This window comes from Bos grunniens, chromosome 7 (assembly GCF_055505025.1).
Source record: "Bos grunniens cultivar Pamir isolate PY7600 chromosome 7, Bosgru_T2T1.0, whole genome shotgun sequence".
Lineage (NCBI taxonomy): Eukaryota > Metazoa > Chordata > Mammalia > Artiodactyla > Bovidae > Bos > Bos grunniens.
This window is the reverse complement of record NC_141171.1, coordinates 1,547,453-1,567,252: the sequence shown is the minus strand read 5'-3', so window position 1 is coordinate 1,567,252 and position 19,800 is coordinate 1,547,453. Positions and strand designations below refer to the sequence as shown.

At 46.0% G+C, this 19,800-nt stretch overlaps 2 protein-coding genes across 4 annotated transcripts in view; one reads left to right on the top strand and one right to left on the bottom strand.

Moving 5' to 3' along the window:
* Positions 1-1,352, top strand: part of SQSTM1 (sequestosome 1) — a 71,233-nt gene extending 69,881 nt beyond the window's left edge. For both annotated transcript variants that reach the window (XM_086407876.1, XM_086407875.1), the window contains exon 8: positions 480-1,352. In XM_086407876.1, the coding sequence (XP_086264002.1) occupies positions 480-637 (158 nt within the window). In that variant the 3' untranslated portion in view covers positions 638-1,352. The remainder of the gene's footprint in view (positions 1-479) is intronic.
* On the bottom strand, positions 1,301-19,323 carry MRNIP (MRN complex interacting protein). Of its 2 annotated transcripts, none has more exons than XR_015166361.1 (8): positions 18,715-19,264; positions 16,578-16,637; positions 10,377-10,465; positions 6,089-6,164; positions 4,584-4,741; positions 3,442-3,529; positions 3,099-3,319; positions 1,301-2,009 (listed from the first exon to the last, which is right to left on the bottom strand). XR_015166361.1 is itself a non-coding variant. In XM_086407877.1 (8 exons), the coding sequence occupies exons 1-8, from the start codon at positions 18,775-18,777 to the stop codon at positions 1,539-1,541; spliced, it is 1,107 nt and encodes a 368-aa protein (XP_086264003.1). In that variant the 5' UTR covers positions 18,778-19,323; the 3' UTR covers positions 1,301-1,538. The 2 variants fall into 2 exon arrangements, 1 of the variants encoding a protein (XP_086264003.1); XM_086407877.1 differs by having other exon boundaries at positions 3,099-3,200; positions 18,715-19,323.
* Between the last annotated feature and the right edge of the window lie 477 nt (positions 19,324-19,800).

Sequence of the window (19,800 nt, the reverse complement as noted above, 5' to 3'; positions counted from 1 at the left end):
GGCCGTTTAAAATGCTATTCAGCTGGAAACCCATCTATGCGCCGAACTCAGCCCTTGGGCTGCCAGTATTTCTCTTCTCTGCCTTGAAGCGGAGAGTGGCAAACTATGGCCTATGGGCCAACAATGACTTTGTCATTTTTATGATGGTTGGAAAGAAGTCAAGATGGGAAAATGAGATGAAATTCAAATCTTGTGTTCATAAATGTAAGTTTTACTGGAACATAGATAGCCATGCTAATTTTTTACCTATTGTGTGGCTGCTTTTATACTTCAACAGCTGAGTTGAATTTTTGTGACAGAGACCAAATAGCCTGCAAAGCAGCTTAAAATATTTACTCTTGATTTTTTACAGAAAAAGCTTGATAGTCCCTGCCTTGGAGGGTCCCTGTGAGGATTAAGACCTTGTAAAAGGGCCAGGTATAGGTCACATTTGGGGCGCAGTGCCTCTTCCTCATAGCTGTCATTACTCTTTCTGGCAGAAGCTGACCCCCGGCTGATTGAGTCCCTCTCCCAGATGCTGTCCATGGGGTTCTCTGATGAAGGTGGCTGGCTCACCAGGCTTCTGCAGACCAAGAATTACGACATCGGGGCTGCCCTGGACACCATCCAGTATTCAAAACACCCACCACCTTTGTGACAATGTTTGCTCACCCATTCTGTGTCCCCTTTCTTGTCTCATAGTCGTGTTGAGTTAGTGTAGAACCCCAGTGCCTCTAAGTCCCAATTTCTCGTCATTCTTCTTTCAGAATCTGGGGGGTGGGGATGCACAAAGCCATTTAGGGCAGTAGAACAAGTGACACGGGGGGAGTTCCAAGGGTGTGAGTGCGGATTCTGAGAAACACTGATCAGCTTCCCATGGATGTCTGGCTCCTTCCAGCCAGGGGACCCCGCCCTGGGGCAGAGCGAGAGACTCCTCGCTGGGGAGGATGTGGAGACCATACTGCATCTTATCCGTACTCTCCCTGCAGGATTACACCAGCAGTCCAGAAGAGATCTTGCGAAATGGCTTTCTGCTTTTTCTTTCTTTTTTAATGACTATAGGACACTGATATGTAACTGATTTTCTGCTAGAAGTTTGATATCCTCTGAATTTAGCTAAAGGATCACCAGCATTCACCCGGGGTGGAAGAGGCTGTCCTGTAGCAATTACAGCTCAGGACTGTGGCTAACATCTGAGAATAAAGAAGGGCTGACAGAGGAACTGATGCTGTTCAGAGTACTGCCTATTTCATAACCACTGTAGTTACCGTTTCCAAACCTGTCAGCTGCTTTTAAAGTTAAGAAAATCGCTTTGTAACCATTCTATTTGTAAACAATTTTAATTAATTAAAGGTATAAGCACTTTAATCAAAGATGGTACAAGAGGTAATCTGTTTGATGGTCATATTTATCGTCGCTTCTTGTAGTTCCCATAAGTCATCCTCAGTCCTACTATTTGAAAGCAACCTGGGGAACCCTGTTTTCAGTGGCACAGAGGTCACTGAATTGAAGGGTTCATGTGACAAATATGTCTACATGAATAACATACTAGTTTCAACTCACAGATCGTCATCAAAGTCCTCTCCAGTTTTAAAAAGGTCACACAGACGCATGAGTGAAGAACGTGCCTGCATCCCTTTGACCAAGGGCACACCCTCTGCCCAGGGGCCTGTGCCCTGTGACTGCTCAGGGATCCTCCCACAGAGCGACTTGGGCCCAGGCATGGGAGTGTGTGTGGTCTGAGGAGACTGGCGTGCACCAGGGAGCCTGCAGAGGCCTCCTTCCCTTGGAGTCTGGGCCCTGGGGGCCCCCTGCTCAGCCTGTGCTGCCTGGATTGGCCTGAGGCCTCTCTGCAGAGGGGTGAGGGGCTCTGTGTCCAAATGTGAGCTGCTTCCAAGACATTGTTCCCACTTAGACATGGTCCTGACCTGCTGGGCAGGACACGGTGGTTCCCCCCGGGGAACAAGCTCCGTGGTGTCCAGGTCCTCACGACTGCTCTCTCTGCCCTTCCCTGCCAGGCCAGCACGGTCCTGCAGGGGAGACATGAGGTGATGGCACGTTCACCCTTCAGAGGAACAGGTGCCCAGCAGCCTCAAGGGACAGGGAGGAGTGGGTCCTGGGCCTGCGCTAGTCTTGGATGGTACCTCTGGGCACTGACAATTGCTGCTCCGTGTTGTCTACTATCCTGTAGGCTGGCAGGCCAGGGATATGCCTTGATTTTGAGATGAAGCAAAACACAGCAAATAAATGCCCTCTCTCTCACTCCAAATTCCATGACTAGGCTTTCCAAAAGAGCAAGACGTTCTCATGTGGTCAGTGGATCTATCTCATGGGACCTTAGAATCAGATGAGGGAGTGCCTGGGTGCTAGCAGGAAGGACCCTACAACCGTCTGGGGACACCATGCGCTCATCGCCAGGCAGGGGAAAGCTCTCTAGCCGTGTCGAGGGTTTTAAAGCTGCAGATACGCGATGTGACTGCCGCTGGGGCCTGGCTTCTCCCTCTCCCTCAGGAAACAAGGGTTCACTGCAAAATGAGTGCCACTGCCTACAAAGGAGTGTGAAAGCAGTGACAGGAGGGGCCCCCAGGCAGCGTGGAAGAGGCTCTGGGCAGCTGTTAGTGATCAGAGGCTGCCAGCTCTCGGGCTGACTTGCTGTGACCTCTTTGGACCTATGCCAGCCTTGATTCCTCACCTTCAAAACAAAACAGGCTGGTGGTGAGCATTAGACAATGCAGTTAAAATGTTTAGCCCAGGGACTGGTACATCAGTAACTGTCACACTCATTATTCTCTAATTTGGAGACTGAGCACTATACCCTTACCTGGGGGTCACAAAGCTAGTTAGTAGCAACACCAAGTTTGATCTCTGCCTCTTGGCTTTGAATGGGTGCTCTCTCCTACAGTCTGAAGCTGGTCAGGTCAACCCTGGCCTATGTTGGTGCAGCACTGACACACGCCTGGCAGAGTTCCTCTGTCTGGACGCCTGTGGCTCCCACGACAGCATAAAGCAAAACCCTCGTTCTGCGGCCTGGAAGGTATGGTGGGGTCTGCTAGGTGTGAAGCATCAATAACAAGAGCAGGTCCTGGGTGAAGAGAGTGCCCCAAATTCACAAGACCCACCTGGGTAAATGAAGGTGGCAGTTCCTCAGAAATGCAGGGCAGGTCCCAAGTTGAACAGTCTGGTGAAGACCTGGCACCCCATGTAGGATGAAGAGGACGGGCCTGATGCAGAAAAGTCCTACTGGTCAACCTCGCTTGTCTCCAAGGCATCAAACTGCCCTTTTGACCCAGTTCACATCAGTAACAGCAGGGAAACAGTGCAAGCCAGAGACAGGAGGTGGCTTAAGACATAACAAGACACATGGGAAGTTGGACTCTGGGGACAGGGGGAGGGTATAAGTCTTGTAATAGTCCAAAAAACAATTAAATCCAGCATGTGCTCCATGGCCACTGGGACACTGACCTTCAAGGACTTCAAGGTGACCTCACAGTTTCTGGAGTCCTGGACATGAGGGCCACATAGAGGCTGGACTGTGCTCTGGTTCCATTTCCTGGCAGAGAAAATGCTGTCAAGAATCTAGTCCTGGGACTACCCTGGTCCAGTGGTAAAGACTTTGCATTCCAATGCAAGGGTGCAGGCTTCAATCCCTGGTCAAGGAGATCACACATGCCTCCTGGCCAAAAAACCAAAACATGAAACAGAAGCAATACTGGAACAAACTCAACAAAGATTTTGTAAATGGTCCATATAAAAAAAAATCTTAACAATGTAAAAAAAAAGATCCAGTCCTCCTTGTAATAATCTATAATGGAAAAGAATTTCAAAAAGAATACATATATGCACACACATATGTATTATTACTACTATATATATATATAACCAAATCACTTTATAAACCTGAAACTAATGCAACATTATAAATCATCTATACTTCAGTAAAATTAAAAAAATACAACCTAGTCCTACCGTTGAGCAGTGGTCTGATCCAGACTTGGTGGTCATCTGCTCTGACACCTTGCCATCCCTTATAGCTTCCCAGATGGCTGCTCAGCTTCTGCCTACTGCCAACAACAGGTTGCCCAATGACATCCAAGGCAGTCCATTTCTCTGCTCTATAGCTTGCAGTTGCTAGAAAGTTCTTATTTTGAACTGGAATCTACCTCCCCAAAGCATCTGCCCTGGAAGAGCCACCCTAAACCTAGATGAGGTGGTCTCTCAGAAAACTCACTGAAATGCAGGTTAAGCTGAGAGAGGAGACCTATGACAATCAGGTCTTTCCTGCTCTCAGCTAAAATCTCCCAGGCCCATTGGCTTCTCTGGCCACACTTCACTTTGTCAACCTTGCCCTTGAGTTCCTCCCTGAGGTCAGCGCAGTCTGGATGTTCTGAATTAAGTGAGACTCCTAAGAGGCGCCTCCACTGGCATTTTGCTCAGCTCCCACCTCTGCGCCTGGTGCCCAGCCTGGCCAGGGGCCTGTGCTGACGGTGCCTCCTGGCTCACAACCCTCAGACTCCCTGCCAACCATGGAAGCCGCCTGTCCGTCCCCAAACCACGGGGCAGTTAGGTGGGGGTGGGTGAGGCTAGATTGGTGACGGGCTTGGCACCTTTTCCTAGGCAGGCCTGTGCTGAACGGAGGGTCTGGCTTTTCTGTCTCAGATGAAGGCTGACTGTTGAAACACACTCCTCCTCCTTTCAGCCCCAGTTCTTTGGAGTCCCTTTCCAGATACTTCAGCCAGCGGTTCTTTGAGGGCTGGAGTGTTTCCTACAGAATTGGGAAGTAAATTTATTTTCAAAAGTAGGCACCTTTACTGAGAATCCCCAGTGCAACGCTGAGGCCCAAGGGCCGCAGGACCCATGCCTACACCACCACCAGGAAAGGAGTTTGACCGGCAGGTCATGGGAGAGAGATATCCTGAACAGAGCACCCGGCACACACCTGGGGAAAGCTTCAAGACACAACTTACCAAGACCTTTGCGAAGGTCCACACTCCCTGGTCCAGTGGTTTCAAATGAAGATGAAGGCATGAAGATGCTCATTAAAGTGTTACCAATAATAGCAAATATTTATAATAGCAGAAGTTTGGTAAATGCCCAATAAGAAGGGAATAAAAGTAAAGTCGCTCAGTCGTGTCGGACTCTTTGCGACCCCATGGACTGTAGCCTACCAAGCTCCTCTGTCCATGGGATTTTCCAGGCAATAGTACTGGAGTGGGTTGCCATTTCCTTCTCCACAAGAAGGGAATAAATATTGGCAAATCCACTATCTTCTGCAGATACTTTTTAAAAATGAAAATAGTTGAAAGCTATATAGCAACACAGAAGATACAAGTGAAAATTCCAGGATGATGCAAACAAGTATTTGTTACAGAAGTGATGGTGAAAGATTAGGTCTGTAAGTAAAGAAACTGAAAGGATAGACTGAAGCATGCAAGAGCTGATGTGTTAAAGTGGTGTGCTGAAGACCATCTCCCCTATTTACAATAAAAATACGAAGAGAGCCTGGAGTGCAGACGCTGCCAGCATGATTCTGTGATCAAAGGCGGAGCTCCTCCAGGGAGCCTGTCAGAGAGTTGTTTGCCCTGTCCCTGGCAGGACAGTGATCTTGTACCATGGCATCCTGGATGTACCAATGGTGTCATCTGCTCAGCCCCTGGAGCTCTGACACACTGCCCACCCAACACTGAGCACCTACTTTGAGGCCTCGGGACAGAACGGCAGCACGTGAGCCTGCTGTGTGGCTCCACCTAGATAAAGGGGACACGGCAACCCAGGCACTCGACAACAGCATCCTTTCCCCGCCCAGGGTGCTTCGGAACAAGGGGAGGAGGACAAGGAGGTGAAGTTCAAGTTAGGATCAGAAGAAAAAGCCAAGCAGCCAGAAGAAAGAGCCCTTTTCATAGTATTGCAAATATTTGTTAACATGGCTGTCTACACACTTATAAAAGGGAAAGGTTTATTCATTTTTGTATCCCCTGCAGCTTTAAGCCAAGTTTTCATCAGTCAGTGACATCAACATCTGTTTACAGAACAAATGATGAATGAATGAACGGAACCTCCTGGTGACAGAGCCGGCTCAGGCAGCTGGGCTGAGGTGGTGCTGCTGGCTTACCTGTGGACTTGCACGGGCAGCCTGCCAAGGACCCACGTTTTCTTCCTCGTTGGCACTTATGGATTCTCCCAGAGACCTTAGGGAAAGATTGTACAACTGTTCTTTGTAAAACGACCAGGAAGATGAAGGACAGTGAAGACGGGAACAGTAGGATGCACAGACTTAACAATGGCTATCGAAGCCTGCTGAGGGGAACTTATTGATTGAACTTATCTCCGTTGTTTCGATGTGACTTGGACATCCTCCAGCGGTTAAGAAGGCAGCTGCTGCTGCTGCTAAGTCGCTTCAGTGGTGTCCGACTCTGTGCGACCCCATGGACGGCAGCCCACCAGGCTCTGCCGTCCCCGGGATCTCCAGGCAAGAACACTGGAGTGGGTTGCCATTTCCTTCTCCAATGCATGAAAGTGAAAAGTGAAAGTGAAGTCGCTCAGTCGTGTCTGACTCTTAGCGACCCCATGGACTGCAGCCCACCAGGCTCCTCCGTCCATGGGATTTTCCAGGCAAAAGTACTGGAGTGGGGTGCCATCGCCTTCTCCGTCAGAAGGCAGAGGGACCATTTGTTCCTTGGAGCAACAGGAAAAGTAACACAGGGCAGAAGGGGCGCTCTTCACTCAGAGACCAGAGCTGGTATCGTGGCTTTGCCAAAGACTGGCTGTCACAGACCGTGTGACTCTGGGTACATCACTGTATCCCAGTTTCCTTACGTACAAATGGGGATAATAACGCAAGAGGACTGTGAAGATAAATGAGACAACACATGTGCACCTGCCCTGCTCAGGGCCTGAATAGAGACTAGTTCAGCTGAACTCTGACAGTCCCTCCCATCAGCAGCGGCGATGTCCCCACTGCAGAGGGTCATAGGAGTGTCTTTACAGTTGTGTGGTATCTCAACCGCTACGAGATAAGGCCTTTTCCTCAGTCAGATGTATCTTCACCCACCCTCCCAGGGATAGCAGGGGTCGTTCATCACACAGAGAGCACAGTGAGGTGCTGGAGCCTCTGCAGCCTCGAGTGGAGCCGGATGGCCAACTAAAACACGCATTGTTCAAGGGCTGAAGGCTAGCACTGAAGCCGCAACCACCCATGTCCGACAGGGCTGCTACCTCACACGATCACAATGGAACTCTCTCTACTGACCTACAGTGGAAACCCAAGTCCACCAAATGTGGGCACCTCTATGTCAGTTTCTTCATTTGTAAACCAAAGCCAATGATCCTCATGGGGTGACGAGCAAGATGAAATGAGGTCATGCATGTCAAATGCCTACACTGGATACCCCAGTCCAGCTGAGCAGTGTCCTGTCTGCTACTGACCAGAACTCTGCTCACCATACTATGATCTGGGAACTCAGCTCCATCAACTACAGAACCTCTCTCTGCAATATGAAGGTATGGTCTGTCTTCTCACTTCTATTGTTACCCTGAGAACTGGGCATCTACTATTTCTCAGTAGGTGGTTTCTCTTTTCTCCAGCTACATTTTAGTTCTTGCCTTTGTTTTCCATGTTCTGTAGTTTCATTATGTTGTTGTGTCAAAGGGTGGATTTTATCTTTTAAAATTAACTTATTGAGGTATAATTTATAATTAACCTACCCTAAAATGTACCAAATTAAGTGTTGGTACATCAGATGAGTTTGGTAAAGTATATTTTTGAAACTATTACTCCAGTCAAGATATAGAAAATTTATTGATATATAATTAGCAAGATTTAGAAAATTTTCATCACCCTAAAATTCCCTTATCTGCCCTTGTAGGTGAGAACCACTCATCCTTACAAGTATCTGGTCTTTTGTGTCTGACATCTTTCACTTAGCAACGTGTGTGAAGTTTGCCCATGTCATTTTTGTTGCTGAGTAGTATTCTACTGTATGAAAATACCACAAAATGTATATTCAAAATCACACTGTCTTGATTGCTGTGGAGTTACACTAAATCTTGAAATCAGGTTGTAGAAGTCCTCCAGTTTTGTTATCAAAACCGATGTGGCAATTGCATTTCTATATAAATTTTAGGATCAGTTTGTCAATTTCATAAAAAAAAAAGACACAACTGCTGGAATTTTGACTGGGATTGAGATGACTCTATAGATCAATTTAGGATGAACTGACATCATGACAATGCTGAATGTTCTAATCCATGAACATATTTCATCATTTAGATCTTTTTAAAACTTCTCTCAGCAAAGTTGTGTAATTTTTACTGAAAATATCTTGCACATTTTTGGGTTATTATTTATCCCTAAGTATCCTGTTTTTTGATGGTATCATAAATGGTATTTGATTTTTAAAATTGTTTTCCAACTATTCACTGCAATTATATAAAAATAAAATTTAGTTTTGTATATTGACCATGTATCCTTGTGATTTTGCTAAATTATTAGTTCTAGTAGCTTTTGGATAGGTTCATTAGGATCCGCTACAGACACAATGTTTTTATCCAGTTTGGGATTAGATGCACTTCCTGAATCTAAGAATGTGAGCCCTTTGATTCTAGAAAAAGTTCTGTCCATTTCTGCAAACACTGCCTTTTCCCATTCTTTTTATTATCTCTTGCTGGAACTCGTCTCTGTGTCTTTCCTGTCTCTGAACTTTCATATTTTCTACCTTTCTGTCTTATTCACCTTGACAGTGTGAATCATTTCTTCAGATTTATCTTCCATTTCACCAATTCTCTCTTTAGTTGCACTTAATCGGCTTACTAAGTCCACTAAACTGTTTTTAAAAAGACTTACTTATGTACTTACACTTTGGCTGTGCTGGGTCTCTGTTGCTGCGCTTGGGCTTTCTCTGCTTGCGGTGCGCGGGGCTCCTTCACTGTGGGGCGTGGCTTCTCCCCGCGGTGGCTTCTCCTGCTGCAGAGCACAGGCTCTAGGCATGCAGGCTCCCTGCGTTGCCTCCTGTGGGCTCCAGAGCACAGGCTCAGCAGCTGTGGTGCAGGGCCTGAGTGCTCCGACACGTGGGATCTCCCAGTACCAGGGGCCGAACTAGTGTCTCTTGCAAGGCGAAGTCTCAACCACTGGGCCAACACGGAAGCCACTAAACTTTTAATTTCAGTGACCAAACTTTTCATTTCTACAAACTTTTTGGTTGTTCTTTAAAAAAGTGGTTATTTTTTTAAAGTCTCTTGCTCTTCCTATATCAACCAAACTCATTTAATTTCATTAAATATATTAGACATACAATATTATGTATTCTGAACTCTTTTTGGATCTGACTTCTCTGTCATTTCTGCTGTCTCTTGCTCACGGCGACATGCTTCCTTAAGTAAGTTAAATGATCTTTAACTTTGGGTATATGCCACTTGGAATTTTATATATCCTTTGATGCCTGGGTTGAAGCTGTATTGCTCCAAAAAGGAGCTACATTTATCTCTGCTTCCTGGGACAATTTAAAAATCAGTTTGAAGGGCTTCCCTGGTGGCTCAGTGGTAAACAATCTGCCTGCCAATGCAGGAGACATGGGTTTGATCCCTGGTCTGGGAAGATCCCCCGGGTCATGGAGCAACTAAGCCTGTCTGCCACAACTATTGAGTCTGTGTTTTGGAGCTTGGGAGCTACTAAAGCCCACACACCCTAGATTCCATGCTCTGCAACAGGAGAATCAGCCGCGACAAGAAGCCCACACACTGCCACTATAGAGAGCAGCCCCTGGCTTGCTGCGACGAGAGAAAAGCCTGTGCAGCAACGGAGACCCAGCACAGTCGATAAAATAAACTAAGTCCTCAGCTTGAGACTTTTCACACAGCATGTGTAAAAGGGTGAAAGGTCACGTGACAGCATCTTTGTGTTTACACAAGCCTGGAGCAGTGTTTCCCCTCTTCAGCCAGTGCCAAGGGCAAGACAGGCTGGGTCAACCTACCTCGGAGGGGTGCACTTCTAGGTCATTTGTACACCAGGGGTGCAGTCCTCTGGGCACTCAGCTCTATGTGGTGGTCTCCGACTGACCTTCCCACACTGGCCAGACTTTGTCTGTCTCCTGCCCCCCTCCCAGCTACATGGAAGCTGCAGGGCAACAGGTTTCAAATGCCCCAGCAGCCCAGCTTATTCTCTGGATTTTGGCTTTTGCTTCATTTTTGATCTCTGATGGCTACTTACCTTCTTGTCATCTCGTCAGTGCCTTTAAAATATCGTGGCTGGCATTTGAAAATTAACTTCAGTGGGAAGATTGTTCAGTATCTAATTGCCATGTTGTTAGAATGGAAATCTAAGGGATTTCTCCATCATATACTCCCACCATCCACTCGAGATGAAAACAGGGCCAGATAACCAGGCCTCCCTCAAACTATCATACCTGAGTGACATCTCCGAAATCTGTCCCTGCAGCAGGTTTAATTTTTGGACATGGCGTCTACAGTCAGCACCAGAGCCCTCACCGTAAGCCTGAGAAACAAACATAGATATGAGTTTAAAAAGTATTGACAGAATGCTGAGAAACAGACCCATTCGAGACACAACTCAGGGAGGGTAAAAATGTACTGTGCAAGGCCTGAAGCACCATGCAGGAACTCAAACAATGATTGCCATTTCTGCAGGGATTTACAAACTAACAGTCTCAGTGACTAATTTCAGTTAATCTGGCTGCCCACCATCACCCTGAATTTTACATGTCAAATCCAAACTCAACCCAAACCCCACACAAATTGGTTAATAAACATAAGGAATTCAGAAGAGAAGTAACGCAAATTGCCAATAAACATGAAATGATACTTAACCCTCACTCATAATCAAAACAACATAAAACAGACGAGATACATATTTTTCACTTAGTAGTCACTCACTTGTTCAATACATATTTATTAAGTACCTATTATGTGCCAGGACGAGAACTAGGTAAGGACAATACAAGAGTGTATAAGCATCACTGTCATCACGGAGCTCTGCAGTGTAAGAGACAGATAACAAGCACAGAAGACACCTTTACGGCCAGCAGATGGTGAGAAGCGCTACACAGGAAAGCAAGGCAATGCAGTGGGCGTGGGCAGAGGGGAGACACAGTAGGTAATTTTATACGAGGTGTTCAAGAGGTCCACGAGTGGATCACTGAGAGGGTAACATCTGAGCACAAAACAGGAAGATAAGCGGGAACAAATCATGTAGATAGCAGAAGCAATGAAACAGAAAGGAGTGCAAACACCTTGAGCCTGGCATTTTGGAGAAACAGCGAAGAGGCCAAGTGGCTGGAGTTGAATGGTCTAGGGCAAAGAGGGTAGGAGATGAGGTTTGAGGGTGCAGGCCCTGTTAAAGGAAAAGTCAGCCTTATGGGCATGAGATCTGCTCTGCTCTCTTTCTTGAAATTCTTAATAATCTCATCTTTGAACCTGTGTTGTATAAGTGAAGTCTGATGAGATGATGAAACATGCTTCTAAGTCGTGGACAGCGAATGTGCCCACCGTTCTTTGCCACTCTGTTTGCACAGGGCATGCCCAATGCCCCTGCGGCACAGAGTCCCAGTGAGCCCGCAGGGCGTGAGAGCCCAGTGAGGCTCCAGGCATGGGTGGCGTGCGCTGCCTGTGCCTAAGTCCGGGAGGGGCACCTGTGCCTGAGGGGCCAGGGCTCCCAGGGGGACCAGAACCTGCTTTAGCTGCAGAAAGAAGACAAGGGTATTCCACTAAAAGCATCAACAACCAAGTAAACCTATCATATCTCTTCTTACCCCTATTACCTCCCTGGAATAGCCTGTGCTGAAAACGCCACAGAAAATGGGAGAGAAGCACAATCCACAGTTCCTCTTCTTCTCGGTACTTCCTGACTAATCAGTGAGTGGAAGGTTGAGAGTGTACGTAGAATGTGTGTGAGTCAAGCAACGAGGTAAAAATAGTTGAGTTAATTTTGTGCAACATCTCCACTCTTAAGAATAAAATATGTAGGCATATATGAGCTACAAAAGAAAAACTGCAATTTTGATCATTCTACATGTGTACTAAATGCTCTTATATTATTCTGTATATGTTCCACATACGTACTAAATGTTCTTAGCATTTAAAACCAGTGTTGCACAGTCTAAATGGTATTGCACTATTTAAATGTTAGCTTTTAACATGTTAAAATGTTGGTTAACACTAGCATTTAGTTAGTTTTTCTTTACACAGGAACAAATCATACAGTAAATTAAAAAAATACCAAATAGGGACTTTCCTAGCGGTCCAGTGGCTAAGGCCCGAGTCCTATCCCTGGTGGGGGAACTGGATCCCACACGCTTCAACTGAAAGACCCTGCATGCTGCAACTAAGACCTAGAGCAGTCAAATTACTTAATAAATAGAAATAAATATTTAAACCATTAGTAAATAAAAAACATTAGGAAAAGTCAGGAGATCATGAAAGAAGGGCTTAATATTTGGAACCTTTAATAGCAGTTTTTTTCTGCTTTTGCAAAGGGGCCCCACATTTCCATTTTACACTGTCTCCTGCCCCGTCCAGGCCCTGTCTGAAGGCACATATATGTTACTCCAACCTGGAAGGTCTGACATGATCCTGCGCATGTAGGACCCTTTGGCCGTGGTGCTGAGACTGTATGGCTGAAACAGGTGACCAGTCAGGAGGGGGCTGCAAATACCGCGGCAACTCAGCCTGCTGTGATAACAAGTGGGCACAACGTGGGTACGTTTTGACTGCATTTGCTGAGGGATCACGTGAAGAGTATAAAAGAAAAAGAAGAGTCAGGGATGAGTTCAAGGTTTGTAGCCCAAACAACCAGAAAGAGAGACTGGGCAGTTAAGAGATGGGGATGACTGTGGGAAAAGCAGGTAGGTGAAAGGGAGGGGAGGGCTCATTTGGGAATATAGGTTTGGGGTGCTTGTTAGATATCCAGCAGAGAGGTAAGTGGCTGGAAGCATATACAAGTTCACTGGCAGGCCGTGGGTCTGACACAGACACTTGAGAATTGTCAGACTGTCTTATCTCAGACCACTAAGGGAATGACTGTAGCTAGAGAAGAGGTGAAAAACAAAGCAAAAATCTGAGTCCCAGAGCACTCCAAAGTCTAGAAGACGAGGAGATGGGAGAAACTGGCAAAGAGGACTGAAACACCAGCTGGGAAGACGGGAGGAAAACCAGGGGCAGGGCGACTGGAGCCCAGGAGAAGACTCCAAGGAGGAGGAGGAGGGGAAAAACTCTGACAAATGCCGCCAATAAGCCACGTCACCTGAGGACTGAGAACCAACCCTTGATGACTTGGACATGAACAATTTTAGTAGACTGGTGGGGAGTGAAATCCCATTTTGGGCAAGTTCAACTGAGAATGGGAGGAGACGAACTGGAGAGAGTAAAGGCAAAATTTAAAAAGATTGATAACTGACTTATGATTGCCAAGAGGGAGTAGGGTGGGGAAGGGCTGGACTGGGAGTTCAGGGTTAGTGGGTGTAAACTATTACATATAGAATGGATCAACAATAGTGCTCTACTGTACAGCACAGGGAAGTATATTCAATATCCTGTGATAAACCATAATGGAAAATATGAAAAAGGATGGATGTGTGTGTGTGTGTGTATACACACACATACAGTTTCTGCAAATAACTGCATCACTTTGCTGTACAGCATAAATGAACCCAATATTGTAATTCAACTATACTTTAGTGAAATAAATTGAAAAATAAATTCCCAAAAGACTGACAACTTATGTATGGCATAACTGGGAGGGTGCGTGCTCTCTTGCATGGCAGAAACTGCTCTCTGAACGCTGAAATGCATTCTCTCCTCATCTGAGAGCAGACCAGACTACACTTTCCAGTCTTTCTGGCAGTCAGCTGTGGCCATGAGACTAGGTTCCTTCCACTGGAATGTGAACCACTTCCAGATTCTTCCTGGGTAGCGTCTTCCTCATCTTGCACCTTCAGGGCCTTGCGGCAGCAGGAGATAAGCCTCAGGGAATAGCAGAACCTCAAGATGACAGGTGCCAGGGGCCCCCGAATGATCACACCACGTACAGCTGCCCTGCTGATCTCAAACTCTCCCAGGACTGTTCAAAATAGCAAGAGAAACAACTTCTATTGTGTTAAGCCACAATCGTGGTGCCTGTTTGTTAATGTGGCCTAGTCAGTCCTAAGCCACACGCCACTGCATAAGCATGGGAGGCGCTGAGGAAGGCAAACCTTCCTCAAGAATTCAGAAATACAGGCTGATATCTAAAACGTGTACAGTCATCAGCCAGCCTCCTGACTTCTGAGACCCCATCTCAAGGTAGGCCTCAGCTGCCCTACTCACCGACAGATGACCTAACTGTCCCCACTCCTACCCATCCCAAGTGACAGGAAACAGAGGTGGATATCTGAGTCAACCGTGTCAATCAGATTATTTCTCCCAGGACTTTATAACTGGGATTCAGCTTTCAGTTGGTTTGAAATGAGATTCTGTGGTCTGTGAGTGGAGTATGTTACTGTGATCTGGAAAGAGAGAGAAAGGAAAGGAAAGCTAGAAAGGGAGAGGAGGAGGGAGGTACAGTGAGAAACTCGGTGAAGGGAGGAGGAGGGAGGGAAAAGAAGATGCTTGTGTGGCTGGCAGCTCTTCAGGTCTTGGGGTTGGTTCTTCAAAGGGTCAAGGGCAGTTCTTCCCCTTGATCCCCACAAGATATCCCAGTACCTTGCCAGTGCATTTAAAATTTTGCTGAAGTGTTTTTTCCTATAATCTGCAACTAAGAGAACCTTGGTTGAAAGAATTCCTCTGATTTAACTTGTAGGAATTTGTCCTAAGGAAATAATTGGTCCAGTAAAGAAAGAGGTATTTGTAAGAAGCTTCACTACAGAGTTCCCTGGTGGATTAGACAGTAAAAAATCTGCATGCAATGCAGGAGACCTGGGTTCAATCCCTGGATCGGGAAGATCCCCTGGAGAAGGGAATGGCAATCCACTCCAGTATTCTTGCCTGGAGAATTCCATGGACAGAGGAGCATTGTGGGCTACAGTCCATGGGGTCACAAAGAGTCGGACATGATTGAACGACTACACTTTCTTTTACTACAGAGTTGTTCATAATAATGAAAATTAAAATCAACCTAAGTGCCCATCAATGTGGGGCTGGTCATTTATTCATTCAACAGACATTCCTCGAGCGAGCACTATCTCACAGGCACTGTGCTAGGTACCAAAAGTATACAGTAAAATGTCGGAAAAAAGGGTATATGTGTGTCCATCAACAGATGAATGGATACAGAAGATGTGAAGTGTGTGGGTGTATGTCTGTATATATAAATCTAATGGATTATTACTCAGTCATAAAAATGAAATATTGCCATTTGCAACAACATGGGTAGACCCAGAATGTATCATACTGAGTGAAGCAAGTCAAAGACAAATAGTATATGACATGACTTATATGTGCAATCTAGAAATAATACAAATGAACTTATTTACAAAACAGAAACAGACTCACAGACATAGAAAACAAACTTATGGTTACCAAAAGAGGGGGAGAAGAATAAATTAGGAATATGGGATTAACAGATATACACCACTACATATAAACAAGGATTTATTATATAGCATAGGGAACTACATTCAATTTCTTGTAATAATTCGTAATGGAAAAGAATAGGAAAAAAATATGTATAAGTAAATCACTTTGCTATATACCTGAAACTAACATAATACTGCAAATCAACTATACCTCAATTTTTTAAAAAATGTATATAAATAAAAGAGGCAAAGCGTTTACTCTCAAGGACCTACAGTCTGAGACGGACAATACTCACATAAACACACTTGAATATATTTCTGATGGGGAAGTGAGATTAACTAGGGGATGCCTCAACAACAAGCACACAGAGGGAAGCAGGTCTGGATTGTTTCAAGGTCAGAGGGAAAAACCCCTGCAGCTGAAGGACGAGAATGATGCGACGAGGCTACAGAGGTAGAATCAAGGGTTGGAGCAGGTGAACAAAGGGCTCAGTGAGGAGACTGTGGTATTAGAAATCAGGTGGGTCAGTAAGAACAGACTTAGAAAAAAACCGTAATCTGGGTGAAAAAATTGGGCTAATAAGAGCACTTACAATATGCTCCCTTCAGTCCATGTGCTCTTTCACCTCCTGACTACCTTCACACCCTGCTCGTCCGTTCTCACACCCTTGGATCCCTAACAGCTGTCTGTCCATCCCCGGTTAGGTCTGATTACTCTTACAGACTCTGCACTCTCCTCTCATTGTACTCAGTTTAATTTTAAATTACATGTGTGGTTTTAGTTTCTCTTCCCCTTTCACAAGGGCAGATCTGTACAGGCAATAAGGACACCTTCTTACCTTTCACTGTTTCCCATGCCTACACATAGAAGGTACTCAGTAAATACTGACTGACTGAATAAACACAGGAAGGTCACTTTCCAGGCACTGCTCCATCCACTTCACTTCCTGAAGGAAGATGATCTTAAGGAGCAGGAGCTCTGTATCTAATGAACCTGAGTCAATAATGAACACTGGGTTCCATGAGAAACATACTTCTGCATGGCTGGGTCCTACCTGCTTTCTGGTAAGGGTATTAGACACCCTGCTTCTTGGGACTCACCTGCAAAAATGACTGCTTCTTTCCACAAGCTTTGCATGTCCACTTGAGACTCTTTTTCACCTATAATGAAATTTCAGAAATAGAGCTACAATAATTATTTGAAACAGTTGGAACTGGATCAGAAATAGTAATTTAAAGAGATCAGTGGAAAAGAATAGAGTCTAGAAACAAACCAACACATGTATGAAAATTTAGTATATTATAAAGGTGAAGAAAGAAGAGCCTATTTAATAAGTGGTTCTGGGAAACTGGGTATCCATATATTAATAAACAAAATCAAATTAGATCTCTACTATCTGTTATTCTCAAAAAACTCCATAACATTTCAAGTCTTGATAAATCTGACTAGATGGGGTGTCTCTCAACATAATAAAATGGCTTACTTTCAGCTCTAAAGCTGCAGAATCACCATGAGCAGACCCATGAAAGTCAAGAACAAGTCAAAGATTTGCACTATTATTTACTGTCTTTTCGGATGTGCTAACCAATAGAATTGGAAAAGAGAAAGTAATTAAGAGGTATGAAAACGGAGGGAAAAAAACTAACCTTATTTATGAATATTATGATTTATTTCTTTAAAACTGAAGATAATCAAATGAAAAACTACTAAAACCAGTAAGACAATATATTAACATAGGCGCTAGGTAGAAAATGAATGTATCTTCAAAAATTAATATTGTTTATAAGCAAACATATAGTTAGAAGAGATAATGAAAAAAAAGTCCATTTATAATGGCAACAAAGAAAATGTTACCAAGAGGCACCAAAGGTGCTTTAACAGGTGGAATGAGGGCTTCCCTGGTGGTCCAGCAGTTAAGAATCCGCCTGCCAACGCAGGGGAGACCATTGACCCCTGGTCTGGGACAACTCCACAGCCTCAGAGCAACTAGGCCTCTGCACAACTAGACCTGTGCTCTGCAACTGCTTTAGCCTGCCCCGCTACAGCCCACACTCTGCAACAAGAGAAGCCAAGGCAATGAAGACCCAGCGCAGCCAAAAGCAAATTAATACTAACAATAAAAACTCTTTAGAAAAGAGATAGCATGCTTAACATCATGAAGATGTTTAGGTTGATTCATAAAAATAAATACAATTGAAACAAAAATCATCGGGTCTTTTGGAGAACTACCTAAAAGGATTCTAGAGAGGACAAACAACATCTATTACAAATTTAAGTGGGTATAATCCTAAGATTCTACTTTTCAGCATCTACTTTCAAACACCATAAAACTATTGTGTACTTTCTATAGCTACATATACAAGTAAGACATGCAATACAAAATAATAAAAGCTCTGGAAGGACAAGCAGTAACTGACTAGCTCTGAGGGGCTAGAAAGAGCGAGGGAGAGAGAGAATACGGTATAAAAGGATCTTTGCAATTGGACAGGCCTAGCAGAGGAGCTTTGGAGAAGGAAATGGCAACCCACTCCAGTGTTCTTGCCTGGAGAATCCCAGGGACGGGGAGCCTGGTGCGCTGCCGTCTGTGCGGTCGCACAGTCGGACACGACTGAAGCGACTTAGCAGCAGCAGCAGCAGCAGCAGCAGCAGCAGCAGCAGCAGCAGAGGAGCTTGGCCGGCTAGTCCTCGGGGTCGCAAACAGTCGGAAGCGACTGAGCACGCCTGTACTGGGTCTTCCTAGTAGTTCCAGCTAGCGGGAGCTACTCTAGTTGTGGTGCCAGGGTTTTTCATGGCGGTAGCTTCTCTGTTGCAGAGCATAGGCTCTAGAGCTCCTGGACTCACAGCTGTAGCTCATGGGGCCCAGAAGTTTTGGCACATGGGCTTAAGCGCTTGGAGGCATGTGGAATCTTCCCCAACCAGGAAACAAACCCCTGTACCCTGCATTTGCAGGCGGATTCTGACCCACTGTACCACCAGGGAAGTCCTGGTTTCTACAAATCTTACATCCAAAAAGCAAAATGCTCCCCAAAGGCCACAACAACGGGTATGGAGAAGTGACATCAATAAAACCTAATTCTCACAACTGATACCATCACTTGTCCAGGCCTCAAGCACACTCCGCAACCCCACGAGACTGAGCCCATGTCTGCGAGCAGGGCGTGAGGAAAAGGTCTAGCCTCTCAAGGCTCCACCTCGTCTCGCCCGCCATCCCCGCGCTCGGGGGAGGGGAGGCCCCACCTGGTGAGCCTGGAAAAGGCTGCAACAGCAGCAACGAAGGACCCGCGCCTGCTGAGGTGCCATCGCGACGCCCTCGCCCCTGCGTTTTCGCCGGCTTCCGGTCCGCCGCGGCCCCGCCCCTTCACGCGCTCGGTGCGCTCAAGCCTCGGCCCCGCCTCCTACGCGCGTGCGCCTTGGGCTCCGGCCCGCCTGCGCACCTCTGCAGGTGGGATGTCCAGCGTTTGTCAGCGGTCAGCTGGGATCCTGGGCGCCCTCAGGAGTCGGGTATCTGTGCTGCGAGTTGGGCACTGTTTGGAATTTTCGTTAGTCAGGTCACCGGTTCTCCGTCTGAGCCCGGACTCCCTGGGAATGTTCAAGTTGGTGGGGCGGGGTCTCCAGCCGGCTCTTGGGGTCTGGTCTTTCCGGGTCCCATTTCTTCTGCCTCTTCAGGTAGGGGAAGAGCAAGCCGGAGGTCTCCTCCCTTCTCCGGCCGACTCCCTGGGCCCACGGTTGGAATTTGCAGGACCTCTGATCAAAGGTGGTGAGTTAACGTTTGAGCCGGAGCGCCGAGAATCCTGCGGAAATAGGCAGTTCACCAGCCCTACGCTATTCCGAGAGGGAAACTGAAACGCCCGCCGGTTGAAAACGAAATCAGTCCTTCCTGCAATCCCAGGAAAGCTCTGCTCTGAAAGATGAAGACCAAGTTCCGTTTAGAGCAGAGGGGAAAGATTGCATCCCTCATGTCCCAACCTCACCGGGACCCTAACGCCATTCCGCCAAGACATTACCACGTGCCTGACAATATAAATCATCTTGTTAAAATTTAAAACGCCCAGTCGTGACAAGGCTGGGGTTAGAGAGGAACCTTTCTTATAGGATGCTGGTAAAAGGGGAAAACAATCTGGCGTTTATCTCGATCCAAAGAATAATCTGAATCACCCAAATGTATTATTTATGCACGAATGTTAACCGAAGTATAACAGGAAAAAAGTGGAAATAAGTATTCTGAAGAATGGACCATCATGCAGGTCCATTACAGAGTTTGAAGTGAAAATGCTAGCATGTGTATTGTTAGGAAGCAAGGAAGTTACCAAGTATACACAATAG